The sequence below is a fragment of the Plecotus auritus genome (assembly GCF_963455305.1).
Source record: "Plecotus auritus genome assembly, chromosome: 3".
Lineage (NCBI taxonomy): Eukaryota > Metazoa > Chordata > Mammalia > Chiroptera > Vespertilionidae > Plecotus > Plecotus auritus.
In genome coordinates, this window is record NC_137772.1 from 164,660,038 (window position 1) to 164,684,596 (window position 24,559).

At 44.0% G+C, this 24,559-nt stretch overlaps 1 protein-coding gene across 1 annotated transcript in view; it reads left to right on the plus strand.

Annotated features, from left to right (window-relative positions):
- Positions 1-24,559, plus strand: part of PPM1H (protein phosphatase, Mg2+/Mn2+ dependent 1H) — a 248,213-nt gene that overhangs the window by 217,709 nt on the left and 5,945 nt on the right. The window contains exon 9 of the mRNA XM_080659590.1: positions 8,708-8,859. Within this exon, the coding sequence (XP_080515716.1) occupies positions 8,708-8,859 (152 nt within the window). The remainder of the gene's footprint in view (positions 1-8,707; positions 8,860-24,559) is intronic.

Consider the following 24,559-nt stretch of genomic DNA (forward strand, 5'->3'; position numbering starts at 1 on the left):
AATTGCCTGGCACAAGGCCTGCTCCGTGGTCAGTAAATACAAGTCTTCCTTCCCCACCGGCTTCTGGAAGGCTTCACACTTAGGGGTTCCCAGGACTGACTTCCACATTAAGAGAGAATAACTATTTTGTTTGTGGCTCCCCTGTTATCTCCCATGAAAACAGGAACAATATTTAAGATCTCACGTTGACACCTTAACATTTACAGTCTTTCTGATTCTTGGTAGCTTCTCAAGCCAAAGTCCCACTTGGGGAAAAAGAATGTTTTACTGTATTGTGTACTCTCTACAGTCTGGCCAAGTCAGAAGAAACATTGGTGTGTAATGACATGGGCAGTGATTGTGCTATATTAAGTGAAGCAACATGATTGTAGATACTAAGATTGTGATCATACGTAAGTAAAAAAAAGGTTACATCTGTATGTACACACATATGCATGTCTATGTTTATATAAATCTTGAAGGAAGTTTTCTAAAATGGTCACAGTAATTATCTTTGGGTAGTAGAAGTGGAAAAACTTGTTTTAAAAAAAATTCCCTAGACCTCTCAAAAATGCCTCAGGAGGCGAGTGTTATAGAGTGGTTAGAAACTCAGACTGGCTGTGTGACCTTGAGAATGTTACTTCACCTAAATCTCAGCTTCCTCTTCAATAAAAAAGAGGACAGTGGGGTGTTATACCCAAGAACCTAAGGAACAAATGACATACATAAAGTACCTAGCACAGAACCTGGCATAAAACATATGAGTTCCTAGTTTCTCTTCACATTCCATCGAAACCACACATTTCCCTGGCTCTTTACAGAGGGGTCATGGGCCCAGTGATGTGCATCGAGGAGAACACTGGGGAACTTGTCCTCAAGGAGCTAGAATTTTGGGCCAGTTGGGAGGTGACACTAGCCAAAGACTAATTAGCCATAAAGCCTGTGATTCCTGCTTCCTAAGCAACCAGGGGCATTCAGAGAAGGGAGAGACAACCATATAATCGGAAGAAGGACAAGATAAGTAGGACAAGAAAAAGAAAGCAGGAGTGAGTCTGGTGTGAATAAAATTTGCCTTACAGGGTCACAGAGCTAGGAAATTGAGCTTGAAGGGCAATGGCCTATATAGAATAAACCTAATCGTTGTGGAGGGCCTTGACCTGGACCCATAGCAGGAGAGAAGGTCTTCAGCCAGGGGAGTAGCATGACAAAGGCGGTGGTGCGAGTCAGCCTGGTTGGCCACATGGGCTATAGGGGAAAGTGGAGCCTGTGCCATAGCAGCCAGCCAGGGTGGGGAGTGGATGGTGGAGAGAGGGACGCAGGGAGCTGGTGTAGGACTGAAACTCCTGGCAGTGAGGGGCTGAGCTGAGGCAGGGACTGAAACCTAAGAGACATTTCAAACCAACTAAACAATGTGACAAGAACTGATGGTCGATTTCATTTAAAGGTGAAGCAGAGTGAAGTTTAAAAAAAATAATAACTGTAAACTTGGCCACACTGTCTTATGACACACCGTGATTACTCTCCGTCCTGCTGATCGGAAGTAGCACCCGGAAGAGTAAAGAGAGCGATCATTTCCTTTTCTATACGCCAGGTGACCATATAACGTAGCTTCTCAACCAGGGCATTTTTGAGAGTCAAAAGGGGCACTATTAATAATAATACTGAGAAAACAACACAGACCAAAACTATCTCAGGCACACGGGGACGTGTGGTCTCTGTGTGCACCTCGCTGTCTCCTGAGTGTTGACTGAGTCAGTGCATCTACACGGCACTCATGTACTTCCTCTCGCAGGCTGGGTCTCCTCTGACCCTCGTCTCCATCAACAGGCACGTTAGTGAGCACAGACTTACTCCCCAAATGATTAATGAGCCAGATTCAAGCCCATTTGTTCACTGATTACTCGGTGAGCCTTGGATTCAGTGGTGAACTAGCCATTGGAAGCCCAGAGAAAGGGGCAGGTCGTGGGAGTACCCCACCATGTAAGCGGGAAGTTCCTCCCTGGAGCTTATTCACCTCTCTGAGGTGTAAGGTACCGAACCTGTGGAGAAAGTGGAGCCTGTGCCATAGCATCCGGCCAGGCACTGGGTGCAACTTCAGGCTGCTCTTCACACTACCTAGTATTTTAGCTCTTTAGAAACTTTCCGACCTACTAGATTGTACCTCCCCTCCAAAGTCATGTTCATTTTGTCTGTAGATTGCTGAAGAAAAAAGAAACCCTCAGGAATACCTGCGGTATATTTAAAGTATACAATTATGCCCATAGCCAAAACAACCAGCTCCCTTTGGGTAGCATGGGCAGCCAACATATCTGTAACACTTACATGTCCCTTGATTCATTGACAGTCAGGTGCTTTGAGGCCAGTCACATCAAGGTCTAACCCATCCTACGCTGAAAGACCAGAAGAATGTTAGACCCATGAGCATCCCCAGTGGCCGCCCAGTCCTAAGCTTTTCATTTCACACAGGGAGACACTGAAGATTTGAGAAGTCGTGCCTCATTCCTTGCCACTTCCCAGCAGAAACCCAGCACTTTGGCCAAACCAAACTATAGAAAGCCGCCCAGGCCCTCAGCCCTCTCTTACATCCCCAGCCTCTGGCCCCTGCATGTTCTAACGTGTAAGGTGTATGATGTCCAACTCCGGCTCCCTGACACTCTTCATCTGATGAATCTTTACTTCACTCAGTGTTCCTAGCAGAGGTCAACAAACTGAAGTGGGAATGAACAAAGTGGTTTTGCTAACTACTAAGGAGTAGAGGTGGGCCTCAAACCCAAGTCTTTTGCCATCAAATTCAGTGTGTGTTTCATGACATTGTATAGTGGAGACAGAATCACAATAGGGAATTTGGATGCAATCTCGGTGTCAGAATGCCGATGCTGAAATATTCTACTTGGTGTGTAGAATCACAAGGAGATATGCTAGAGTTCTATTTTCTTCTGGTACAAGTGTCACATGCAAAGTTCTATAGGCTGAGCTTTTTGGGTTGGTTGGCCACATGGGATATAGGGGACAAGACTTTGTTTTCTCCTAATTTTCTACTACCTGATGGGAGCTTTTACCTTGGAAACGACCTGACTCTTCTCCAAGAACACTACTGAGAGTCCCCGTCACTGTTGTTTTCTCTTTTTTAAATGTATTTTTATTGATTTCAGAGAGGAAGGGAGAGAGAGAGAGAAACATAAATGATGAGAGAGAATCATTGATCGGCTGCCTCCTGCACGCCCCACACTGGGGATCGAGCCCACAAGCGGGGCATGTGCCCTGACTGAGAATCGACCCACAACCTCCTGGTTCATAGGTCGACACTTAACCACTGAGCCATGCTGGCCGGGCCCAGTGACTGTTACTTTACATGAGACTTTTGGAACTGGATCCCAGGTCCGCGGAGCCCACTCTTACTCACCTCCTTCCATCGACTAGGTGACTTTCAGGTGTGTCACCCTGAGATCAGTGCCTTGAAAAGTCACATGTAGCTTTCTGCTGGTGGAAAGAAAAGAAACAAGTAACATGTAGTGCATGAGAATTTGTAGTGACCTTCCACACTATCTCATCTGATCTTTATTACAGCTTTGTGAGCGAGGTAGACACAGGTATACGATATTTATTTTTCATTATTTTTTTCCCAATTTTTTAACAATGATTTCAGAGATGAGGAACTTGATAGCTAAAGAAAATGAATGGCTTGTCTCAAGTCCCAAAGCTGGTTAGAAGCAGAGACCTGAAGTGAGGGCTGCTGATAACGAAGGGAGGGCTCTTGCTCCTCCAAAAGCCAGGCCTGCGCTGCAGGAGCCCGTCGCCCTACACCGAGGCCTTAAAAGGGAAAAGAGGTTCGGAGAATCTGCTGAGCTGTTCAAGGTGTAAAGGCTGTGAGAGCATCCTAGAGAAGCAACCGAGATTGGGCAAATGGAAGAATTGATGGATTCTTTTTAAAAGTCGTTTTAAGAAGCCAGTATGAGCTCTCTTAACATGACATTGAAATTTCATCAGTAATAGAGCCAAGATGCGAACATGTTGTAGACACGTGCTGAAGCAGCAGTCTGCGGCCGGACACTACCAAGTGTAGGTGCTGTATTAAAAGTTGCTTGTCATAAGCTCCTCTGTGAAATAGGTGGTCGGTGATGACATTAAGGACATCTCTAAGTGCTGAAGGCCCTCAAAAGCATTCAGCAGTGGCTCATTGTGTCCAGCCACCACGACTCATTCCTGCTCCCTCCCTAACACTGTTTGTTGTTTGTTAGCAGCGCTCTGTTAAATATCAGTGCTTTACATTTTGATGACTGCTGGAGTTAACAAGCTAAGTCTGCTGGGTCACCATGAGCTTAGGGGGCTTCTGAATGGATCTCATATGTTGAATTTTTCTCATTCCTCTCTTCGTCCCCTATTTATTCTTTGTCTCAAATATGTCCTGAAGATCTATTTTGATTTATACTGTGAAAAATACTGCTAGGCCCACGGGCAGGGGAGGGGGGGGGCGGGGAGCAAAATCTGTATCTCTGGCCCCCAGAGGCTGAATTGGGGGAGGGGGGAGATAAGATGACCAACTCGCGGGGTGTTCATTATAAGCAGGACAAGGGGAAATGTCCAACAGGGAAAATGCTCCCCTTGGTTATTGATTGAACGGTTACCAAATGCCAGGCTCTCTGCTCTGTTGTGGAGACAGAAACAAATGGGACAACTCAGAACTTGCCCCTAGGAGCTTATTGCCTAGGACAATTGCCATTTTTCAAGGTGTGGTTCCCCCACTACCTACATCGGAATTACCTGGTCTTTATTTAAATAGGTTGATGCCTGGACTCAGAGCTACACAATCAGAATTTTTAAAGGTGGACCCGGGAATCTTCATTTGTTTAATTAGCACCAAGGGGTTCTTAAACACATTAAAATTTGAGAATAACTGACCTTGCAGAGGAGACAGACAAGTGAACCCAGATGGGTAGCAATAGATAAAGACTGTGCTGGTGGGTGGGGAAAGGATTGTGACTGCAGAGGCCCAGGACAGAGATGCTGCCCTTTGGTCTTCCTCAGCGAGGGGGGAGGAAGGGGGGAGACACATTTTTAACCCAGAGGAGTGGTGGGATCCAGAAAGAAAGGAGAGGCACAAGTAGGGACCTGTGGGAAATCAGCTCACTTGGTCAGATCTCTGTTCAAATAGTGCCTTCCCAGAGAGGCCCCCCAAAATCACATCTTCCAAAATGACTCTCCTTCCCCTGCCTGATTCTTCTTCAGAGCACCTATCACCTGACAGTGGTGTTTGTCTATCTCATCTCCTAGGTTAGAAGTCATGCGAGACTGTCACTTTTGTTCACAGCTGTATCTCCAGTATCTGGAAAAGTAGTTGGCACATGGTGACTGCTCAATAAACAACACGTCATGAAGGTCCCAGGAAGGCAGATGGAGCCACACAGGCCTCATCTCTCAGCTGCTCAAATGAAATTGCTCTGAGAAACTGCAAGAATCTCCAGGATTCCTGAGGCCTTTCTCTCCCTTTCCTGGCAGATGGTGAGGCAGGAAGGAGCCACTGGAAGCCCTGACATGTTCTCCAGCTCCCCTTCAGACAAGCATTTGTGCAGCACACCTCTCCCTCCCGAGGCCTCAAAGCCTCTCTTCCTGTATCTGAGTCCCGGGGAGCCTCAAAGCCTATTAGCTTGATGTGAGGCTTCCCGGAACATTAAAAAGCTATTTAAGGAATGGAACAGGGAACTTTGGGGAGACGAGTGTGGTCTGACCGAGGAGGGCCAACTGCAGCTTCAGAGAGGGAAGGTCAGGACTCCAGAGCCCGCTGGAATCCTTTGAAGCCCTTGCTGCTGAGGAGGTCAAGCATCCAGTGGGATGTCTTGCATGGAAGTCCAATTTTTCTGAAAGCTTTCTCACAAAATGTTCTGCATCACAGGTTAATGTATAAGACATGAGTTGTAAGTGGAAAGTTGGCAAAGTCCTTTGGAAATTGTCTAAAGGGCAGGAAACAAAGGGTAGCAGTAAAAAGAAACCTAAAAGGATGTTAATTAGGGAAGTGCCTCAGGGAATACGGTTGAGACCAGCTTTTTATTATTTACATAAAAATTAGTTGGAGAATGGTATTGAAAGGGATTTTTATGTTGGCTAATGAAACTGCATTAGAGAGCTGTGTGTGGAAATGTGAATAGTGGAATTAAGGGAGGATTCAATTTATTGACAATTGAAAAGGAGTGTTTTCTAACATATTTCTATTTATCAACCCACATCCATTCTGTTCACCAGATTTCCAGTTGAGTAGTGGGCAGGAGAGCTTCAGCTTGAATAACTCAGATCTCCACATTTTGGGGCCAGCAGAAAGTACTTGAAGAGATTTTGGCATCCTACACATAGGGCGGATCCTGAAATTGAATGGAATATTCAGACCTAGAAACCTCTCTTTTAGAAGGACCTGGAAGGCAGATAGAATCTGCTATTTAGCTATAAGCATAAGATTGGGCCACCTAACCTCCATATATCTACCCATTTCCCTTTAGTTAACATTTTCTATCCTTTGGTGCTCGAATTATCACAGAAATTCATTGTAGAAATTCCTCAGTAGGAAGCCAGCAGTCTCTCTTAAAGTTATTGCATACACAGTGAGCCAGGACTTGAAGTTGGGAGCCCAGGAGTGACCTCTGCTATCTTCTCTTGAGCCTACCCCGGGGGATAACTATGTAGGCACCATGGAGGCTACTAAGCCCTTGATTTCCCTACAGCCTGGTACTCAAAGTGCGGTCCATGGACCTGCAGTCTCGGAGCATGAGGGAACAAATTAGAAATACAGCCTCTCAACTCACCCCAGAACAGAGTTAGAATCTGCATTTTAGCAAGATCCCCAGCTGATTCTATGCATATGAGAAGCACTGCTCTAAGGCACCCGGGAACCACAGAACGCAACTCTAAGGGGATTTGGTTGCTTCTGTAGAGTGAAAATTGGACCACATGAATTCTGTGGCCTAAGGATAGAATTCTGGCATTTGAGACTTTCTGGTCTTTAAACTTAAGATCCTCCCTCTTATTTTCTTTAATTTGGCCTCATAAGGCACCCTGCCTTCTCCGGAATGTAAACATCCTTAAGTGAACATGCCTTTTGAGGAAGTGTTAAAAGGGGTACTATATACCCCTGAGTGCTTTTCCCCTGAGTGTGGTCTGCACACTGGGCCATTAGCTAATTGCTCCCATCTCCGTCACAGGCCTAGCAGCCTGGGTCCTGGAGGCTGCTTTTCAATCCTGCTCACTTTCCAAGGGCTCCGTGGGTAGGTGTGGTGCACTTTGTTTTCTGCTGCTGGGTGTAGGCTTAGTCCACAGGACCAGTCCCGTTGGCAGGGTGTCACTGGCCTGGGAAAACTTTTCTAAAACATAAGCTTGGCTTTCAAAGACATGGATTTGAGCAGTTTGTAGACCTCTTAAAATTTGTATTCTCTCTAGACCTGAGATGATGTAATGATTGTGATGGGGCCTGGGAGCAGCTGCTCACACTGCCTCCTCCACCCTCTCTCTTCCCTCCCCTCACCCACAGCTTTCACTCAGGCTTGTTTTTAGAAAATAGAATAGAGCAATGAGGGGGTTGTAGGAGCTGGAAGATTGGTGAAATTGATCTGCCGTTGTCCTCAGTTTATGAGGTGGTGTAGGCAGTTGCTGGTTCTGCCAAATTAGGAGGGAACAACAATTAAGTCCCCAACTCCTCCTCCCCCCACCCAGCCAAAGCAGGGTGAATATAGAGTTGTGACCTAACCTAAATAAGGCTTGATTTTTATTCTTACTGGTTTTGCCAAGATTACGCTGTTCTTTTCAGAGATTTTAGGTGGATGTTTAAATACCCAAGTCATTCTAGGTACTAGAGATGAGTAAAGGCTTAAAATTTGCCAAGACACGCTTAGGAGATTCAGACTTAGCATGTGAGCATGTGTCTGTTGTAACTTAGGCTACATTGAGGCTCCTCAAACCTCAGTGTAGCCTTAGAGCTCCATTCCTACATGAGATGAGTCCCCTGGGCAACAAACAGGTAAGCCAAAAGGTGATGAATAAGTGCATTGAATAAAGTGGTCCTTCCTTTGTCCCAGGCCAATACATAAAGAGCAGCTACTAAGGATCCTAGACTGGCCTTATCTCACCCCCACACTGAGAACTCAGAAGCAGGGAAATCTCTTCATCTTTGGACTTAGAGCACCTGGCCCAGAGCAGGCTCTTAATGTTTGTGGAATGGACATGCAAAGAAAAGAAGGAAGCAAGCCTCTGGCTAGCATAGTATCTATTGTAAGTCAGTGTTCCAGCAACATTTCAGGCATTACATTTTCAGTTCATTGGTTTCAGAGAAGAAGGGATAGGGAGGAAGAGATAGAGACATCAATGATGAGAGAGAATCATTGATCAGCTGCCTCCTGCACACTCCCTACTGGGGATCGAGCATGCAACCTGGGCAGACCAACTGGGAAACAAACCATGACCTCCTGGTTCATAGGTGGACGCTCAACCACTGAGCAACACCTGCCAGGCAACTAATTTCTTTTTTGTCAAACTATTAAGCCCATCAGGTAGGCCCATATATCTGTACAACAAGTCTCCAAAGGCAGCTGCCCTGCCCACAAAGCTTGCTGCACAATGAGTACCTCGCAGTGCATACCTGCAAACCACTGGACTGGGCAGGAAAAGGAACTGGAGATCAGAAGTCAGTTCGTTAGGGGGAATGATGTGCTTACAGCCTCTTAAGCCAAAGTGTTCCCGTTCGTTTCAGGTAAGAGTCTACGATCTCTCCAAATATGAGCATGGAGCAGATGATGTGCTGATCCTGGCAACGGATGGACTGTGGGATGTTTTATCAAATGAAGAAGTGGCAGAAGCAATCACTCAGTTTCTTCCTAACTGTGATCCTGATGACCCTCACAGGTTTGTGCATCTCTATGATTATAGGGTTAGTTCTTAAGCAGTATTTTATAATGTGACTGAAATTAATAATAATCATGCATTTTCAACATTCATGATTTATAGCAGAGCTAATAGGGATGATTTAGTAACCAAACTGCAGAAGGGACTATACTTCCTATCAGAGGTACATTCACAGCCAATGAAAATCCTAAGTAGAACCCAGGTACAAATGGTAAAGAATTTCATTTGTAAGAGATTTCAGTATCTTAGTTCATATCCTCCAAAGTATATTTTCATCCACTGGGGAACTACTTCTTTGGAGAAACATTGAGAAAGGAGAGAATTAAAGTAGATATTCTCTTATGGCATAATGGCAATGTAGCTACCCTAAACAACCCTAGGTGACTCTCAGATACGAACGGAAATCTCCTGTGGAGAAACAGTTTTCAGTTAGAACACAAGGACACAAGTCTCCATGAGTAAAGCCAGCAGAAGCAGCAGTCAGCAAAGTTGGGCCTGTAAATACTTCATTATTGGAAATATCACACAAAAATATAAATAGTTTTACATGTTTCAGAAAGGTTTTTAAAAGCATTGAAAATATGAACAAGTATAAAAGACTATAAAATATCTGCAGAGATTTTAAAAATAAGGAAGTGAAACTTCTGGAGATGAAAAATATAAAAATAGGAACTAAAATCACTGGAGTAAAGAGATTAGAGAAAGTTGAAGAGAACACTAGTGAACGGGAAATAGATCTAAATAATCCAGAATATGGCTCAGAGAGACAAAGAGAAGGAAAAATGTGAAATGAGCTTAAGAAACTAGGAGGATAACCTAAGATACTGTCATTAGAATTCCAAAAGGAAATTCTCTAGCAGATGGGAAGAAAAAAATGTTCTAGAATTTTTAAGTAATACTAACCTTAAGATCCAGAAAGACCAACAAAGAAGAAATGAAAATAAAATTATAATGGGCATTTTATAATGAAACTGAAAAACTTTAAACAAACAAAAAGATACTAAAAGCAGCTAGAAAGATAAAACAGATACATAAGAATAGCATTTAGACTGACAGTTGAGTTTTTAAAAACAATAGGAACCAAAAGATAGTGAAATTATATCTTCAGTAGGATAGGAAAATAGCTCAATTTTTAGCATTTTCATGTGTAGTAAAAATATCAATAAAGAGGATGCAATAAAGACATTTTGGGGCAAAACAAAAATTTTACTGCCAACCAACCTCCTCTGAAGAAAATTCTGAAAGATGTATTCAGGTAAGAGGAAATGATCCCAGATGGAAGTTCTGAGAAGTAAGATGGATTACTAAGATATTAGTAAATATGTAGGTATACTTAAACATACACTGACTATATAAAAAAGTTATAAGAATGTGATGTGTGGTATTAAAAATGAGAGGGGGTAAGGGGATAGTACTCAGTAAAATATGCTGAGGTTCTATTTGAGAAGAGGACAAAACGTTTAACTTTAAACTCTTAAGTAAATGTGTTTAAATAAGCAATTTTCATCATATGTGCCACAAGAATTTTTAAAACATTCAATACCTGGTTGTTTAGTCAGGGGCATTTACCTCAAATAATTGTCAAATACAACAATGAAAATAGCCAACACAACAATAGCCATCCAGTGTGAATGAATCAAAATTATGCCTTTTTTGGTCAGACTGACGAAAAATAAAATATATTTTTTGGTGTGCTGCAGAATTTTAGCAATTAGTTCATGTGTGCCACAAGATGAAAAAGGTTGAAAATTGCTGGTTAAATAGCAAAGAAAAATACTCAGGGAAATAGAAAGTATAACTTTCAAACTAGTCAAGGGAGAGATAATCTACATGGAATTAAAAACCAAACTTCTAAAAGTTTTTACTTTTAGCCCTAACTGGTTTGGCTCAGTGGATAGAGCATCGGCCTGTGGACTGAAAGGTCCCAGGTTCGATTCCGGTCAAGGGCATGTACCTTGGTTGTGGGCACATCCCCAGTAGGAGGTGTGCAGGAGGCGGCTGATCGATGTTTCTCTCCCATCGATGTTTCTGACTCTCTCTCTCTCTCTCTCTCCCTTCCTCTCTGTAAAAAAATCAATAAAATATATTTTTTAAAAAAATAAATAAAAAAAAATAAAAGCTTTTACTTTTAAGTAAAAAAAAAAAGAAAAATTAGAAATTACTTGGGCATGAACAATAAGAAGAATGCTACATATCAAAACTTTAAAGGCTGAATTTTGAGCCTTTTCTAATTTGATGAGCTATACATAGATGAAGACTCCACTCACCCCTGACCTGCCAGAAGTGACTATATCCCCTCCATGTCATTGGGTAAATTTTTACAGAGCTGTGCCCTGTATCGTAAGGAACCTCTACCCCTAAGTTTTAGATTCTTGACCACAGAAAAGGAAAAAGAGACCCTTAACCATAAAGAACAGTATTTCTCAGATCAGACCTTGAGGCTGACTTGTATTACGGGGCTAGTTCTGCCCATATTATCAACGTAAACATAGAAAAGAATTCTTGTAACTTAAGGTTCTAAGGAGCCGAAGGAGTGGAGCTGTGTAATTGTGGATTGTGTTCTTTTCCCGTGTGCAGGCTGTCAGTAAGCAGCTGTCCTAATTTAAAAGTTTAGGTCTGTGGTCCTTAATTCAACAATTTTATTTAGGAAGTGAAAACAGCACAATAAACCCAGGAGAAGTAATGAAAGGAAAAATTAAATATAACAAAATAGAGAACAAATATACAATGAAAATAAACGACAAAGCCAAAATTTGAAACAGCTAATGTATTAGGGAAATAGAAATCAAAACCACAATGGGATACCATCTCACACTCATTCGGATGGCTCTTTTAAAAACACACAGACACAAAATAAGTGTTGGTGAGGATATAGAAAAATTGGAACCCTTTTGCATTGCTGCTGAGAATATAAAATAGTACAGCTGTGGGAAATTATATAGTACTTCCTTAAAAAATTAAACATAATTACCATATGACCCAGCAATTCTACCTCTGGATATATACCCAAATGAAGTGAAAGAGGAACTCAAAGAGATATTTATACACCCAGGTTCATGGTAGCATTATCCACAGAAGAAAAAAGTAGAAGCAGCCTAAGTATCCACAGACAAATGAATGAATAAAAATAAATAGTATATGCATGCAATGGAATATTAACCTTAAAAAGAAAAGAAATTCTCACACATACTATACAAATGATGAACCTTAAAGACATGGTAAGTCACAGAAGGACAAATATTGTATAATTCCATTTATATGAGGTGCCTAGAGTAGTCAAATTCATAAAGACAGAAAGTGAAATGGTGGTTGACAAGGGTTGGGGGTAGGGTTAGAGATGGGGAGTTGTTGTTTAATGGACAGAGTTTCCATTTGGGAAGATGAAAAGTTTTTGGAGATGGATGGGGTGATGGCTGCACAACAATGTGAATGCACTTAATGCCACAGAACTGTATACTAAAAGATGGTTAAAGTGGTAAATGTTATGTTTTGTATATTTTACCACCCCCCAAAAAAAAACACAAAGAAGCAAATTTTAAAAAGTAGATAAAATTTCCCCATAAGGCTAATCAAGAATAAAGGGGTGGAGGGCACTTACAAATAAACAATATTAGGAATAAAAAAAATAATAATAATCCAGATGCAGTAGCAATTAAATATAAGATGATATTATGAAGATATACCTATTAATTAATGGGAACATTGTAAAAATACTAATTCTCCCTAAATTGACCTAGAATCAGTACAGTTTATAACCAAAATTCCAATGGAGTTTTTGAGGAACTTCATAAGCTGATTTTAGACATACGTGGGGAAAAAATGCCAAGAATGTTTGTGACGTTTCTGTATGAGTCATACCTTTCTAGATATTAACACAAAATCAGAACAATTAAGACAGTGTAGAAAAAATATAAGATTTCATCCTTCTCTTACATTATACACTAAAATCAAGTCCAGGCAAATTAAGACTTACATGTGGAAGGCAAAAATAAATACAACTTTTAGAAAATAGCATATAATAAACTATCTTTATAATCTCAGAATAGGAAAGGATTTCTGAGGACACAGAAAGCACAATTAAAGACTGATACCCCTGACTAGATTAAACTTACCAAGTTTGTTTCTTCAAAAGACAACATCCTTTATAATAAATCCCTAATGTGCAAATCGACTGAACGGCGGAATAACCGGTCGCTATGACATGCACTGACCACCGGGGGGCGGGGGGCAGATGCTTAACACAGGAGCTGCCCCCTGGTGGTCAGTGCACTCCCACATGGGGAGTGCCACTCAGCCAGAAGCCGGGCTCATGACTGGCACACAGCGGAGGTGGCGGGAGCCTCTCCCACCTCCACAGCAGCACTAAGGAGCAGCTAGCTGAGCGGTAAGGAGCAGCGAGCAAGCGGGCAGTAAGGAGCGAGGAGTCCCGGACTGTGAGAGGGATGTCTGACTGCCAGCTCGGGCCTAAGACGGCAGGTGGACATCCCCCAAGGGGTCCCGGACTGCAAGAGGGCACAGGCCAGGCTGAGGGGACACCCCCCGCCCAGGTCATGAATTTCGTGCACCGGGCCTCTAGTAAAGAGAATAAAATGACAAGCCATGAACTGGGAGAAGATTTTTGCAACTTGTATAACTAAAGAGATATTGATATCCATAAAATTTAATGATTCTCCTAGATCAAAAAAGAAAATGTTTTTAAAAATCCAATAGAAAAATGAGCAAGAACCAGTCATCACACAGAAAATTAATGGCCAATAAATATATGGAAAAAAATCTTAAATTGAATAGTATAAATTAAAAATGTGGAAGGACTGCAGATGGCTTTGCAAATTTATAGAAAGATTCTGAAGACATACTGAATATCTGGTAAAGCAGAGCCTACACATACCGTCCTACACCTAGGTCTGTACCCAAGAGTAGTGGATCTGAAAGTGGGGTCTTTGGGCCACATGGCATCAGCATCATCTGAAAACTTGTTAGAAATGCAAATTCTCAGGCCCCTCCTCAAATCTACTAAATAAAACTCCAATGGTAGGACCAGGACTTGTGTTTTTCCAAACCATCCTGGTGATTCTGGTGCTGCTAAAATTTGAGTCATGTAAAAAGACATCCACAGAATTGTTTCTATTACAAAAATAAATTATTGTACATGTCCAATCGTAGGATGGATAAACAAAGAATAAAATACAGCTCACAAAGGGGAATGACCCAAATTTGTGCTCATTAACAGGGAAAATCTCAAAAACATAATGTTGAGTTGAACAGGCAAGTCACAGAAGAATACACATGTTGTGATTCTATTTACATGAAGAAAACTAGCAGTGTATCATTGGGACCTGTAGATATTAAAACTATAACAAAGAGCAAGAGAAATAACCTAAAATTCAGGATAACGGTTGCCTTGGGAGGAGAGGTGGCAGAGAGAGTGGGGTATGTGCTTGAGGAGGGGCACACAGGAGTCTTTAAGATACTTACTGGTAGTGCTCTGTTCCTTTAGCTAGATGACTGGTGCCTGCCAGTTCATGTTAAAATGCATATATGTAATATACACTCATTTGTGTGTAAACTGTGAGAGGCAGTGAAGTCCAGTGGTTAATAGTGTGGAATCTGTAGTCAGACTGCCCGAGCTCAAATCCTGGTTCTGTTCCTTTGATACATGGGAACTTAGGGAAGCTCCTGAATCCTCCAGTGCCTGGGACTCCGCCTCTGTAACGCGGGGGTGCCCATAGCACTTCTCTCACGTGTATATAAAGTGAAGTGCCTGCTATACAGTGAGCACCAGTGGGTATTTGTTGTTGTTATTCTGTTTGTGGCTATTTTTGCATGTTTCTTATATTTCACAACAACAAAATTCTTTGAGGAAGAAAGTGAAGCTATCCTGTCTCTCTTCCTCGAATTGTTTGGCATAATCATTTTGCTCAGGTGCACAGGAATTGATGGTGCTGCAATTAAAGATTATTTATTTAAATTTGAATGTTTTTTCTCCTGTTGAGGTTTTATTTATTTTTTTTTATTTTAATAAATCTTTATTCAGATTATTGCAATAGTTTCTCCTTTTTCCCCCCATAGCTCCCCTCCACCCAGTTCCCACCCCACCTTCTGCCCTTACCTCCCCCCACTGTCCTCATCCATAGGTGTATGATTTTTGTCCAGTCTCTTCCTGAACCCCCCATACCCCTTTCCCCCTGAGAATTATCAGTCCACTCCCTTTCTATGCCCTGATTCTATTATATTCACCAGTTTATTCTGTTCCTCAGGTTTTTAATTCACTTGATTTTTAGGTTCACTTGTTGATAGATATGTATTTGTTGTTCATAATTTTATCTTTACTTTTTTCTTCTTCCTCTTCTTTAAGAATACCTTTCAGCATTTCATATAATACTGGTTTGGTGGTGATGAACTCCTTTAGCTTTTTCTTATCTGTGAAGCTCTTTATCTGCCCTTCAATTCTGAATGATAGCTTTGCTGGGTAGAGTAATCTTGGTTGTAGGTTCTTGCTATTCATCACATTGAAAATTTCTTGCCACTCCCGTCTGGCCTGCATAGTTTCTGTTGAGAAATCAGCTGACAGTCGTATGGGTGCTCCCTTGTAGGTAATTAACTGTTTTTCTCTTGCTGCTTTTAATATTCTCTCTTTGTCTTTTGCTCTTGGCATTTTAATTATGATGTGTCTTGGTGTGGTCCTCTTTGGGTTCCTTTTGTTTGGGGTTCTGTGCGCTTCCTGGACTTGTAAGTCTATTTCTTTCACCAGGTGGGGGAAGTTTTCGGGTCATTATTTCTTCAAATAGGTTTTCAGTATCTTGCTGTCTCTCTTCTTCTGGCACCCCATAATTCTGATGTTGGTACCCTTGAAGTTGTCCCAGAGTCTTCTTTACACCATCTTCAACTTTTTGGACTTTTTTTTTTTTTTGCTTTTTGCTTTTTCGGTTGAGTGTTTTTTGCTTCTTTGTGTTTCAATTCTTTGACTTGATTTTTGTGTTCCTCTAGTCTGTTTTTGGCTCTCTGTATAATATTTTTTATTTCAGTCAGTGTATGTTTAATTTCTAGTTGGTCCTTTTTCATATCTTCGAGGGTCTCGTTATATTTATCGGCCTTTTCTAGGATATTCTTGAAAAGCCTTATAACCGTGGTTTTGAATTCTATATCCAGTCATTTGTTTTCCTCCATTTCTTTAGTTTGTGATCTGATTATTTGACGCCACATTTTCACTGCTTCCCTGAGTTGGTACGGTATATTTGTGTGCTAGGTTTCCAATATGGCCCAGTGGGTCTGCCTCCCCAGTTAACCTGAGGTGGACACTCTTGGTGCACCCCTTTGTGGACTGTGTGTACAGCCTTGTTGTAATTAAGTCTTGATTGTTGTTGGTATCACTGGGAAGAATTGACCTCCAGGCCAGTTGGCTGTAAAGATCAGCTGTGTCTATGCGGGGAGAAGTTCGGTGCTGGAGACAGCCTTATAGGATTAGACTTGCCAAATTTCAATAGCCTCTGTGCTCAGCTTGGATTGGGTGGAGTCTCAGTCTTGGCTTCCTGTCAGCCTTGCCCTTGCGCGCCCCTTCAGATCTCTGCCTTCCCCGGCTCCCGAGTCTCCGCCCGAGAGTCCAGACTCCCCCCACAAGAGCATGGGTCCCCAGGGGCTCGCCTGGAACTGGGGTTCATTGCAGTCAGAACTGGGGCTCAGTGCAGTCAGAAGCCTCTGACTCCCCTCCACTAGGGAAAGCCTGTGGCAACCTCCGCAGCCTTTGTGTGCACTGGCACGTGCGCGCCTTCAGTCCTCCGCCTTCCCCAGCTCCCGAGTCTCCGCCCGAGAGTCCAGATTCCCCCCACAAGAGCGTGGGTCCCCAGGGGCTCGCCTGGAACCGGGGTTCAGTGCAGTCAGAACTGGGGCTCAGTGCAGTCAGGAGCCTCCAACTCCCTTCCACTAGGGAAAGCCTGTGCCAACCTCCACAGCCTTTGTGCGCACTGGCACGCACGCACTTTCAGACTTCTGCCTTCCCCAGCTCCCGAGTCTCCGCCCGAGAGTCCAGACTCCCCCCGTAAGAGCGTGGATCCCCAGGGACTCGCCTGGAACTGGGGTTCAGTGCAGTCAGAACTGGGGTTCAGTGCGGTCGGGGGCTTCCTTCCCCCTTCCGCCAGAGAAAGTCAGCCAGGCTCTCAGCAGCCCTTCCTCTCTGCGCGCACAAAGATCCTTTGCCGTACCTCCAATTCTCTGTGAGCTTTTCTCTTTCCTTCTAGTTGTAGAATTTTCACTCAGCCAGCTTTCCTGTGGTTCTGGATGGTGTCCGTTCTGTCTTTTAGTTGTAGTTTTAAAATTGTTGTGCGAGGCAGCAGTTTAGGTGCTTACCTATGCCACCATCTTGGTTTCTCCCTCCTGTTGAGGTTTTAGTTTTAATCTGTGTTTTATATCCTGCTTATTAGCAACATTCTTATGTTGATTATCACTACTGTGATTATTTTTATAAAAGCTTTGTAAAGCCAGCTGACAGGTATGAGTGAAAAGGCACCCAACATCTTTTTTTTTTTTTTAATCTTTCCAAGCTGGCCTGCTCTTGCTCACCAGCCTGTTTCTCTCCATGGCAACAAATGTGCCCTCCAGGGAGTGATAACCTATGGGTAGGGTTGTCACTGGGCAGGTGCATGCCACGTCAGAGCAGCCTCCTGGGTTCGTGAGAAATGCCGCAGCAGGGCTTACAGTGATCTCCGTGGAACCAACAGGGCAGAAACAAAAAAGTTCTTCAGTTTGCCTTTCAGAGCAGATTACAAACCAATGCCTGAGAAAGAGCCCTGTGTCAAACAGATGAAAGAGTTGACAGGAAAAGCTACAAAATGAGCATAACTTTATTGGTAACATAGGTTATCAGGCTGAAGGTCAGAAAAATTCTGGTTGGTTTTTGAGGTCTTAAGACAGAACTTCAGGGCAAAGCTGTTCTCTTTGCCAAAAGACTGATTCAGATTCATTCATTTGGGAAATATTAAGGGCTTACTCTATGAGCCAAGGCCTGCTGGACCCTGGGGAAGATTTTGAAGAAAATAGACCTGGTCCCTGCCCTCTTGGAGTTTAAATTCCAGAGAGGGTTACAGAAGCATAAGGAAGTTACAATATGAGTGATTGAAGAGGGGAACCAAACCTAGAGCAAGGGATGTCTAAACTTCAACCTGAGGAATAAATACAGATAAGCCAGGAAATGCAGGGGTGAGGTGGAATTGGAGGGGAGAACATGACCCATTCAAGGAACCCAACAGTCAGTAATGGCTGAGGTGTGCCGTTACTAATCAGAAAACATCCTGTACAATCAGATGGCAAAAACATGAGACGGGGATTATTTCCCTACCCATGTGTGTTCCTTACTAATTACTAATTTAAGCCATATTGGAAAATCAGACTTAAGAATTGCATAAAACGATGTTCTCTTTCATGGTGACATGTTTGCACGCATATGTGTGTAATTTGGAAGGAGGGCACCACACTCAAGCCCTGGCTCAGTGTGTCCACAGAGAGCTCAGGCCCAAAAGCCGCACGAGAGGTGGCCTGCTGGTGCCCTCCCAACAGGAACTGTTCTGAACTGTTCTATGCACAATAGAAATACGAGTGGAAGTCAGTCATCCTAGTAAGTTTTAGCCTAAATCATCATTTTTATGATGAAGAGAGACCCACTATAATTCCAGAGGCTCCAGAATCCTTTCCTCAGCCAGAAGGATTCAATTCTCCCCAATGTACCAGGACCACAGGTTTGCCTGTTTAATCCTGGGAGTCAGGGAGTGGAGGGTCCCTGGGGCAAGCCTGAGGAGGCTGAGCAAATAAGGTCAGCCTATTGTGGGCCGCCTGAGAGAGAGGAAAGACAACAAAGCAAGTATGAAGAACAACAAAATGTTTCTTCATTTGAGGTTTTGAATGGGCCTGTTTGACTAAGTTTTGCCAGGTTCACCCAGTTTTGTCTAGAAATTTAGGACAGAAAGGGGCAGGGCCTTCGCCTTGTGACAGGCGGGATTTTGGGGTTTGGCTGTTGGATTATTTGGCTTTTGTTTATATTATGTGTAGGCGTTGTTTTTCGCCTTTGCTTTTTATTTTTATTTTTTCTCTTTCTTCCCAGTCATTCTCAACAAACTGCCAGCATAGTCTTCCTCTTGTGACATCATTTCCAATAAGAAATTTAAAATAGCATCTCACTCTCCAGAGTGAGTTGTGAGGGAAGAGATGATTAGCATAAAGATGAGTTTGTGAAGTTCTAACCCTTGCACCATCCTCTTGGCAGAGATGGGTAAAAATTAGCTGTGAGAGCTTCTTAACCCCAGTGTAGTAAGTCCTTTTGCTATTTTGAACTGTCCTGCAAAGGAGCTAGAAAATTAAAAGGAGGCTCTGTGGACAAGCCAGCATGTGAGTGAGGCAAGGGGTTTCTTTCTCTCTTTCCTTTTTATTGGAGTTTGCCCTGCAGTGTAGCAGGGCTGGCAGTTCTATGGATGTGGGGTCATGAAATGAACTGTTCAGAGGAAATATACAAACTAACATTCGAGAGGGGGTTGCTAAAGTCACGGAGGGTGGGCTGCACAGCCTGTAGGTCTCTATAATTCCAGTAAAATTTTCTTTTGAGGCCTGAAGATCCTGAGGCAGCACACCTGGGATTGGCTCTCCCCCTGTGAGGCTGGAGGTTTGGGGGTGAGTCTCCTGGAAACAATATTCAGAAATGGGGGCAAGGATGTAAACACTCAAAGAAGATGCTTGATATTTTGTCAGAAAGGAATAAATGATTACTATTACTAAAAGGAAAGGTCATGGGCAACGTCCAGAGGAATGAGGGCCAAAGAGCAGGTAACCACACATGAAAATGTGGCATGGATTCACATTCAAAATGCCCAGGTGGAACTTTGCAAGGCTTTGCTGCTCGGTCCTGCACTTCCCAAAACCTGTCTGCGGAAATCTCATCTCTGTAGCTTGTACCTAACAGCCCTCAGTCCCCCTGCCATGATACCCGAGGGGCTTGTTATGGGGTATCTATACTAATAAAAGGGTAATATGCAAATTGGTCACAATGCCCTCATAGTAACAGTCAAACAGCAGGCTGCATGGGGCGACCAGGCCGGCAGGGGGGTTAGCGAGGGACAACCAAATGACTGACCAGCAGACTATGTGGGGCAACCAGTCTGGCAGGGGGGGCAGTGAGGGGTGACCAGGCCAGCAGAGGAGGGCAGTGAGGGGTGACCAGGCCAGCAGAGGAGGGCAGTGAGGGGTAACCAGGCCAGCACAGGAGGAAGTTGGGGGTGACCAGGACAGCAGAGGGGGGCAGTTGGGGGCAACCAGACTGGCAGGGGGCACTAAGGAGTGACCAGGTGGGCAGGGGGGGCAGTTGGGGGCAACCAGGCCGGTATGGGGACAGTTAGGGGCGAGCAGGCTGGCAGGCAGAGGTGGTTAGGGGTGATCAGGCTAGCAGGGGGGACAGTTAGGGGCAATCAGGCAGGCAGGCAGGTGAGCAGTTAGGAGCCAGCAGTCCCAGATTGTGAGAGGGATGCCCAAATGCCGGTTTTGGCCCCAAACTGGCAGTTGGACATCCCCTAAAGGGTCCCAGATTGGAGAGGGTGCAGGCTGGGCTGAGGGGACTCCCTCCCCGCCCCCTGCACGAATTTCTTGCACCGGGCCTCTAGTTAAGTCTATAAATACCAATATACTGTAAACTCTGTAAAGCATTTCCCTAAGGAGAGAAGCTTTCTTGATGGTCACGTTTCAAATGCTGTTCTTCACATCCATGCTCTCTGAGGCTCAGAAAACCATGTGCCTTGCTAGGGAAGACAGTCATCAGTGGAGAGTTAATAGTAAAACACCCACCAAACACTGACAGCAGGATACTAATGTAGGTATTAAATGCTAGTTTGTGTTACACTGATAATATGAAATTTATTCTGGCAGAAGACAAAGGTTTTTTTTTATGAAATCTTTCCATGAGTTAGCCGAACTAATTTCTACCAGCACCATATGGTTTTCAAAAACTAGGCCTCAAATGCAAAAAGGAAGCCTCCCCTCCCCCATCAGTTACAGGTCTTACAAATGTCATTTCTGTTTGATCTCGAGTTTGAAGACTAGATAAAATCTGCATTTTTCTCTCTCAGTGTTTAGCATATTCAGGTCCCTGGGAATTGGGAAGCCAGCCTGTGACCCTGCTCATGACAGCCTCTGAGCAGCACACGCCAGGCCCGCCTTTCCTCGGTGCTGTTTATGTGGCGTTGGAGCGGGGCTGTGTGGCCACTTGGTTGAAGCATCGGGGCATTTTAAAGGGTTTGCCAGGAAGGATTGAGAAGGAAATGGTCTATTATGAACATTCACACTGAAATGTTTGGGATTCCAACTAAAATAAACATGCACAACCTAAGAAACCGGGGTGCTGGTGCCAGGGGCAGAAAGATGGGCAGTGCCTGGCCGGCAGTCTTACCCTTTCCTGTGGAGGAGGGGAGCTCTCCCCAGTCTTTGAGCTTGTACCAGCTGGCACACAAACCCTTGCGGGACACAGTGACAGTGTTGCAGACAGCAGCTGTCATGATTCCCGTGTCTCAGTATATTTCCTGAGTGGAGTCCCCGCACCTTGGGCATGAGCAGCTTCTGGGCAGGGCGAGGGACATGTGTGGCTCAGCTCCCAGCCCTGAGCCGAAGACATGCCTCCTCCCTGATAAGTTGCCAGGGTCTGAGCACAACAAAGAGCCCTCTCCAAGTTACCTCCCACCCCCACCCATCCAGTCACCATAGATCCCTGCCAATGTTCCAAAGCCTGGGAGAGCTTTTCTACCTCTTAAATCTAAGAGGCCTGCTCAGAATGCAAAGAGGATTCCTCCTCCTTTTCCCATCACACTGTATTACTGCAGGGCATCAGCAGATGGAGGCCGCCTTTTATATGCAAATATTTGGGACCTATTAATCCCCCAGTTCCTGCCACTCTTGTAAGACCCTGTCTATACCATCCAAATGGCAAATAGAAGTTCCCACCCAACTAGAACTATTGAGACTTTCAGGCATGGTTGCAGCCTGAGGCCTGAAATGGACCTATTTTTGACACTCCGGTGCTGATTCAGATGTGGGCTGGTGGGAAACAAGATTCTACAAGAGGTGGATGACTTAAGGCCAAACTCTTGGGAGAGGAGAGAGACATTTTATGTCTAGTGAGTAAAATGACAGCTCACCTTCACTGACCCCTGACCAGGTGCCAGGCACTGGGCTGAGTGCTTTATGAGAAGGACCTCCTTTATTCCTGGCAGGAACCTTTGAGGTCTGCACTACTATTATCCCAGATTTATAAGAAAGAAAAGGGGGCTCCAAGAAGCTGAGGAACTTTTCCAGAGCCACCCATCGGGCCGTGGTAAAGCCAGAATTGGACCCTAGGTAACCCCCGCCCACCCCTGAGCCCTTTGTGTGCTCCACAGAGGAGGTGAAAGAACTGAGAACAGCCACAGAAACAGCAAGGACAGCAGAGACAATGGAGGATTTATCAGTCTCCTCCACCCTGACATTAGAGGCAATGGTTGTGAAAGGACTTCTGGCCTTCCTGTAGTTCTTCAGCCCCTCTTCCCTTTTTGCTTTTCTTCCCTTCCCTGCTGGCCTTTCTCTGCTCCCTCCCTCTCAGAGCCAAGCCCTGTGAAGTGTGCCAAGTCAGATCCCTCCCCAGCAGCCATTTCTTTCAGCAGAGCTTTGCTGATCAATATTGGAAGCTTCAGCCAGAGAAGCAAAAAATGTTCTCAAAATACAAAATCATCTCCCAGAGAGACTCTTCATTAGGAGAGAGAGTACTTCAAATGACTCCCACATTTCTCTGATGCGGTCGAATCAGGATTCTGAAGTAGGCTTTCAGTAGTGGCCCTACACTCCTCAGCCAGCTTCCAGAATCGCCAGGCTCCTCAGCCTGCCTCAGAGTCCTGGCTGCTGGATCCCAGATCCCACTTCCTGTTCACTGCCTTCAGCTGTACTGTATTCTTTGCTACTCTCCTGCATGTTTTGACTCAAATTTTCTCCCACCGCTCCCTACACCCTTCAGTCTGTGGCATGTGTACACCCTTGTGTTCAGCCTCAGTACCAAACCCGTAGAGCCCTCCTATTTTACTGCCACATTAAGCATCTTCTTTCATTGTCAGCAAACCAAGCAGCCCTTGCAGATAGAAACTGGAGAACAAAATGGGAGAGAGGAGAAGCAGTTCTTTCCACCAGAAGTTGTTTCTTCTTGTACCAGCCTTGATATAAAGCAGCCTTGCTAATGGTTTCATGCATGGAGCAAGTTGGCCCTGGAATATGGGTGCTAGTGAGCTCTGAAATGGCCCCCAGCTTGGCTGAGTACTGGTGCCAGGGCAAAACACCTCCCAAGAGTTGAGTTCCTGGGGTTTTGTTGAGTTGATCAGTTTATGAGGAAAGCTCCCTGCTAGTGGCCTCAATTTACCTGAAAGCTGTTTCTGACTTCATTTCGATACAGACCTCCTGTAGTGAGAAGGAACCGTCAGGAAACTGGGCCTAGAGTTCAGTTGCACTGTTAAGTTATTGAATGTAGCATCTAATCTTTCTCTTCAGTTACCTATGCAGACTGCTCATTAGAAAAGCCTGGCAAAGAGAAGGTTTGTGGAAGAGTCTGAGCTCCTGGCAACAGTGTTGGAAGAGGACCTAGGGATTCTCCCTAAACTTCCCACTCAGGTTGGGGCTGGTCTTCCTTGAAGCACATGGGTCCTGGGTGATCACTAGAAGCCGATGGAAGAGAGTTTTTAAAAGGAGAGAGAAATGGCTGGGTAGACCCACAACACAGTAAAAGTGTGAAGTGAAACTTCACACCGCTCCAGTGGTATGGAGATCCTAAGCCAAGAAATTAACAAAACATGTTCTAGGGCTGGAAGAACCCAGGGTGTCCCCAAGTACATAAAGGCAAACTTTAAAATCTCTATAGATAGCCCAGGGCACATAGTGTTTACAATGTCTAAACCCCTGCTTAAGAGAAGCTTATATCTTACCTTCAAATTCACATTGAGAAGGAATAATCTATAATAATAAAAGAGTAATATGCTAATTAGACCGGACAGCTGAACGACCTTCCGGACAACCTTCCAGATGAAGCTGAGGCTACAAGGGCCGAGGCAAGCTTCCGTGGCTGCAAGGGCCGAACCCCTTGCACGAATTTTATGCATCAGGCCTCTAGTGAGATATAATGGAGCCATCCCTCCAGCACTCCCCAAAACCTAATAGAATGGGTTGATAGAAACTTTAAACGCATGCAATAGAATTGGAAGGTAAGAAGAGGTGGCTTTGGAAAAGAACAAAATATAAATTCACAATGATGAAAAAGAAGTCATTGTAATAAAGTAACTCACTGAATGGATTGAATAGTAAACTGCTAAAGTAGGAATAGGTGAATTGAAAGATATTACAGGCAGCTAAAAAAGAAAACAGAAAAGAAGCTGGAATCTAGAGGGTAAAAAGAAGATCTAATAGAAGTTTATGGAAAAAATATAAAAAACAGAAGGGAGGAAATATTCCAATTCCAAAATTCACAGCTGAGATTTTTCCAGAATCAACTATCTTCTCAGTTTGAAGAAGTGTAAAGCTAAATTTCCAACCAGGATAAATAAAGAAAAAGGAATCCTCATTGTTAGCCGAACTATGTCTTGGTGCAGGGGTGGAGAACCTTTTTTCTGCCAAGGGCCATTTGGATATTTATAACATCATTTGTGGGCCATACAAAATTATCATC